General features: G+C 38.2%; 1 protein-coding gene across 1 annotated transcript in view; it reads right to left on the reverse strand.

Moving 5' to 3' along the window:
• Window positions 1-450: 450 nt before the first annotated feature.
• LOC137646511 (uncharacterized) overlaps window positions 451-6,439 on the reverse strand; it is an 8,844-nt gene continuing 2,855 nt past the window's right edge. Inside the window, exons 2-8 of the mRNA XM_068379617.1 lie at window positions 6,299-6,439; window positions 3,131-3,755; window positions 2,340-2,818; window positions 2,074-2,249; window positions 1,377-1,895; window positions 1,080-1,235; window positions 451-864 (exon numbers count right to left, since the gene is read on the reverse strand). The exon at window positions 6,299-6,439 is cut by the window's right edge and continues 29 nt beyond it. Coding sequence (XP_068235718.1) covers window positions 451-864; window positions 1,080-1,235; window positions 1,377-1,895; window positions 2,074-2,249; window positions 2,340-2,818; window positions 3,131-3,755; window positions 6,299-6,439 — 2,510 coding nt within the window. The remainder of the gene's footprint in view (window positions 865-1,079; window positions 1,236-1,376; window positions 1,896-2,073; window positions 2,250-2,339; window positions 2,819-3,130; window positions 3,756-6,298) is intronic.

Here is a 6,439-nt window from a genome sequence, read left to right on the forward strand (position 1 = left end):
GTTACTATTTCAGAAAAAACTGGGGACAAACCCGCGATAGTAACCAGCGAGACCAACAAATTGCCTTACATTTTTTCCGAGTTTTTGGAGTGGGAAAAGCTAGTACAGCTTCAATGTTCTTTTTCTTGGGTAATACTTTACCTTGTCCGACGTGATGTCCTAGGTAGATAACTTCAGCCTTTCCAAATTTGCATTTAGAAAGGTTTACCACCAAACCAGCGTCAGCAATTGCACGAAATAAGGACCTGATTCTATCGACATGGTCTTTCCAGTTGTCACTGAAAATAATTATATCGTCCAGATAAACTACACAACCCTTCAATCCATTCGTGATCATCCACATCATTCTCTGGAAGGTACTGGCTGCATTAGGCATGCCAAAGGGCATGACTTTACATTCGAATAAACCTTCAGGTGTTATAAATGCTGATATTTCTCGTGCATTTTCAGTCAGAGGAACCTGCCAGTAACTTTTAAAAGGTCTAACTCACTAATATACTTGGCATTACCAATCTTATCTATACAATCTTCTATGCGAGGCAGAGGGAAATTGTCAGCAACTGTTAAGTCATTTACTTTTCTGTAGTCAAAACACAACCTGTCTTGTCCATTTTCCTTTTTCACTAATACAACCAGGGAACTCCAAGGACTACTACTTGGTGTTATCAAGTCATTCTCCAACATATAACTGACTTCCTTTCTCACAGCTTCAGCTTTCTGTGGATTTAACCTGTAAGGGGCTTGTCTAATTGGCTGGGCATTTGGCTTTAGTACCACGTCATGTTGCAAACTACGCACAAGACCAGGAATGTCCTTGAATATTGACGGATGTTCTATGAATAAGTCCTTAATATCAGTAGCTTCCTGAGAATTCAGATGTTTAAACAAACTATCTGGTTTACACAAATTTTAGAGTTTTCGCCATTCCATCCATATTCTTTGCTTTCCACTTCTTGTCCATTACATTCTTTAGGTACAACAACTGAAACAGATTTAACAGTGTTAGCTCTGGAAAAATATTTTTTCATAATGTTAATATGACACAACTGATACTTTCTCCTCCTCCCTGGAATTCCCACCAAATAATCAATATCATTCAGTTTCTTCTTAACCACTGCTGGACCTACAAACTGAGCCCTGGACTGACCTGGAATAGGAAGTAACACTAGTACTTGTTTTCCTGCTTCAAAATTTCTAACTTGAGACTTTCTATCATAATGTGTTTTCATTTTAGCCTGCGAAGTAGAGAGATTATTTTGGGCCCATTGTCAAATGTTCCTTAATTTCTCTTTGAAAGACAAAATATAATCAAGTGAATTTATTTTACCACTACCCCCTTCCCAATGTTCCCTTAATAAATCATGAGGCCCTCTCACATTGTGTCCATAGACCATCTGAAAAGGAGAAAAACCCAGAGATTCACTAGGGGCTGATCTTAAAGCAAAAAGCAATAAAGGCAAGTCTTTATCCCATTCCTCAACTTGGCCTAAACAATACTTAGTCAAAGCATTCTTCAGAGTGGAGTGAAATCTTTCGGGATGATATGAGGATGCCAAGTTGTGTTTAATGCCAAGTTCATTCATTTTAGCCTGGAACTCCCTACTAGTGAAATTAGAACTTTGATCCGACTGTATCTCTCGAGGCAAACCATAACGAGAAAAGAAGTCCATGAGATGCTTAATAACGATACCACTCTTAATGCCTCTAACAGGTATTGCCTCGGGAAATCTAGTGGTTCTGTCCATTATAGTTAACATGTTCTGAAAACCTGTTTTGGTTTTGGGTAAAGGACCCACAATGTCAATAACAATTTGCGTGAATGGTTCTTCAACAGCTGGGATAGGAATTAAAGGTGCTTTAGTAATTTTCTGGTTGGGTTTTCCAACCATTTGGCACTGGTGACATGATTTACAATGTCTGACTACGTCTTTCTTTACAGAAGGCCAAACAAAAATTATCTTTCACTTTGGACAGTGTTTTTCGTATTCCCAAATGATCACCCCATTCACTTTCATGAGCCTCTTGCAAAATAAAATGCCTAAACTTACTAGGTACTACAATTTGTTCCTTTACCTTCCACTTTTCATCAGTAGATGCGGTCACTGGACGAATTAATCTATATAACACATAATTCTTTAATACATAACTTGCTTCACTTAAATCATCCTGTTCCTTTAGCTGCTCTGCTTCTTCATATATACTCCTCAATTCGCCATATTCTTTTTGAGCACTAATTAGGGTTTGCCTATCTAGAAACATGCAACTAGAATCTTTAGCAAAGTCTTCAGATATATTAACCATAGACTTTAACGAAAGATTTTTTATCTGCTTGGACTTACCTTTCTTTATCTTAGGTTGAGTTTTGGTTTGGAAGCAGTTTTCCAAATTTATATCAGCTTCTCCACCTTTGACTTCCTCTCTAGATTGGGCTCGGGTTACAGGAACAACAGGTTTAACATTTACCATAACACGTTCATTAACCACACTAGCCCCCTTTCGACCTTCTGATGCACAGGCTGTGCCACTACCTTGCATCACAGCATTGCCTATCAACAAATCCACACCACTCACAGGCAATGCACTAACTACAGCCAGATTCAACCTACCAGTTACCAAAGGAGATTCCAAATAAACTTTTTCCACAGGCCAAGATGTTACTGTATCAGGGAAACCCCCAAGCAACACAAAATCCTGACCTTTCCGTGAGAAATCTTTAGGGAGAGAGGTTTCCAGAATGCAGGACTGGCACGAGCTAGTATCCCGCAGCAATGCAACGATATTACCATCAGTTGCATCAGATCCAACTTTCACTATACCTCTAAGGACAAAGTTTCAAATTACTTACCATAAGGCATGCTCCCACTCACCTCTCCTTCAAAACTAGAAGACACAGGCGGCACTGACCTACAATCCATCAACATAACTGGTTTAACCGACTTAGTTACTTCAGGACAATGTGACTTAACATGACCTTTCTTACCACACTTATAACAAACAATGTCCCGGGCCTGCCTTCGCACCCATCAAAGGCGATGAAGGACTTTCTCTACCCTTTATTACTTCCACCTTTTCCACACCTGCTTCCCAATGAGTTTTCTTCTTATCATAATTCTTGTGTGACAAAACAAACCTGTCTGCTGCCTTTGCTGCCTCATTCACATTATCAATGGTAAATTCTTCAATATGGATGCGAACGTCTTTGGGAATGTTATTTTTAAAATCTTCCAACAAAACCAGTTCTCGTAACTCGGCAAATGTAGTTGCCTCCTCTGCAGCCAACCACTCGTCAAGTTTAGCTGCTTTCTGGACTGCCCATTCTACAAATGTTTGATTAAACATTTTATGCCAGGTTCTGAATTTCTGCCGGTAAGCTTCTGGGATTAGCTGATATGCATTTAAAACCATTTTTTTCACAATATCATAATCACTGGAATCTTCTGCACTTAACACTGCATAAACTACTTGTGCCTTACCAGAGAATGCAGATTGCACTAATACAGCCCAGAGTTCCTTGGGCCAAGCTAACTGATGAGCTACTTTCTCAAAAGCAACGAAAAATTTTCCGACATCTGACTCGCTAAACTTAGGAATTAGCTTAGTTCCCCACTTATCACTGAACTTAGCTGGCACAGAATCACTCATAGAAGTTTCATCGGACTTTGAAGACTTTAAAGTTATCTCTAACTCAAGCCTTTCTTTATCAGCTTCCATAAGCGCTCTCTCTTCAGCCAATATTGCTTTTTCTGCTTGCAAATCTAAAAAAGAACTAGAGGTGATGAGTAAAAACCGATTTCAAATTTGAATTCAGCACCCCCAAATTAGCTAAAAACGGTTATTTTTGTGCTTGCCTCAATTTCTTTGTAAACCAGTGTTATTTAAAACAATGTCTGAAAGTATTCAGTACACAGGGTAGGTCTACGGCTGAACAATTCAGGCAAGAATGTGTCAAAATCAATTATTATCCTTAAGTCTGCAATTTTCTCTGAGAACACATGCGCATATACACAGGCAAACATACAAACACAAACGCACACTCACACACACACACACACACACACACACACACATATATATATATATATATTTATATATATATATATATATATATATACATATATATATATATATATATATATATATATATATATATATATATATATATATATATATATATATATATATATGTATATATATATATATATATATATATATATATATATATATATATATATATATATATATATATATATATATATATATATATATATATATATATATATATATATATATATATATATATATATATATATGTCACGACTTAATTAATAACATTAACGTTTTATGTTAAAGCAGGTTCTTTATAATTTGCGTAAAGCCGTTACATAAAAAAAGAAAAACAATAGTATTTTGTACAACCTGAAGTACCTTTAACAACCAGTTATAGTTTATAAACAATGATGGCAAAGGACAACGAGGGAGTATGATACAAAAAGGAAATATAGATATTTATTTACAAAAGAAAAAAAAATAGTTAAATAATATTTGGACCGAGGTAAGTCTCAGGCGTATATGCATTCAAGGTTAATTCTAATATTGTGAGACTTATGACTAATTTTTTAGTTATTATCCATTAAATGTAAGTGATTGCATTACATTATATATATAATTATATATCAAGAAGGATTTTGACAGTTAGGGCAGCAGGTCTCAATCCACACTCAGTAGTGCTCTAGCAGTCATTGGAAGAGGTTGTCTCGCAGGTGGCGCAGGAGGTTGGTGTCCCTCAACTGTCGTGTTACACATCTTTTGGGTAGCTAAATATTAGTATTACATTTTCCAATGCACATTTTATTTCCTTGCATATGATTTAGTTTTATTTTGTTATATTTTCATATTCTCCAATGGCTTCAAGCACGTCAAAACATCGAGGATGCCTCAACAAGGCCAATTCTTTCTGCTACTTGTGTGGGGACTTCACAACAGTTGCATAGCGTCGAACCATCACTTCCCTCTCAGAACCGCCTACTTTCACTATTTTGACTGTAAAATTGGTGATCAGGACAAGTCTTGGGATCCACACATCTGTTGTAAACCCTGCTACAATGGACTAACTGCATGGTTTAATGGCAAGAAAGCGGCTTTCAGCTTTGCAGTCCAGATGGTTTGGAGAGAGCCACGAAGCCATGCAGATGATTGTTATTTTTGTTTAACTAATATAACTGGTTTCAATGCATCTTCTAGGAAAAAGACCAAATATCCCAACCTTCCATCTGCTATGAGACCCATTCCCCATTCAGATGATCTTCCTGTACCGACACCTCCAGTAAATAAAGGTCTTCTTTCCTCATCAGATGAGGAATACCTTCAAGGGAGGATTCTGCCGAGTCAATATCTTTGGAAGATATTGATTTGTATCTGTCAAAACAGCAGTCAGAGCTCTTGGCTTCTTGGCTTAAACAGTGGAACCTAGTCCAGGAAGATGTAAGGATCACCAGTTTCAGGAATCGGAACAATGACCTTACTTCCTTTTTCGACATGGAAAACAAGTTACATACCTGGCTTGTTCACGTCTCTTGGTTTGCCACATAATCCTTCAGACTGGCGTCTTTTCATAGACTCTTCCAAGCGAAGTCTCAAGGCTGTGCTTCTGCACAACGGGAATAAATATCCCAGCATTCCCATTGCACACTCTGTCCATCTAAAGGAGTCCTATGATAATATGGAGCTTCTTTTAGAAGCTATTAAGTACAGCAAGTACCAATGGAGTCTGTGTGGGGACCTCAAGGTCATTGGTCTTCTTATGGGTATGCAAGCGGGCTTCACAAAGTACTGTTGTTTTCTTTGTCTCTGGGATAGTCGAGCTGTACCCCAGCAATACAAGCAGAAAGACTGTGGGTCTAGAAGCACTTTTGTTCCTGGCGAATACAGCGTCATGGGGAATCCTCTGGTGGACATGAATAAGGTGCTTCTTCCTCTTCTTCACATCAAGCTTGGTTTGATGAAGAATTTTCGTGAAGGCGTTGGACAAAAATGGTGCTGCCTTCCAACACTTGTCTACTGTGTTCCCAGGTGTTAGTGCTGCATCTTTGTCGGACCTCAGATCCGAGAAGTGCTAAAGGATACTGATTTACTTAAAGGAACCGAGAGCATGGGAAGCATTCAAGTGAGTCTGTAGTGACTTCCTTGGTAATACACGCATACCAGATTACCAATCCTGTATTGAAAAGTTGCTAAAGTCTTACGAGGATATGGGGTGCAGAATGTCACTCAAGATTCATTTTCTCCATTCCCACCTCACCTTCTTCCCGCCAACCCTTGAAGCAGTGAGTGATGAGCATGGAGAAAAATTCCACCAAGACATTACGAAGATGGAGAGCAACTATCAGGGAAAATGGAACCCCGGCATGATGGGAGACTTCTGCTGGATGCTCTTGCGTTA

The sequence above is a fragment of the Palaemon carinicauda genome, chromosome 9 (assembly GCF_036898095.1).
Source record: "Palaemon carinicauda isolate YSFRI2023 chromosome 9, ASM3689809v2, whole genome shotgun sequence".
NCBI classification, from domain to species: domain Eukaryota; kingdom Metazoa; phylum Arthropoda; class Malacostraca; order Decapoda; family Palaemonidae; genus Palaemon; species Palaemon carinicauda.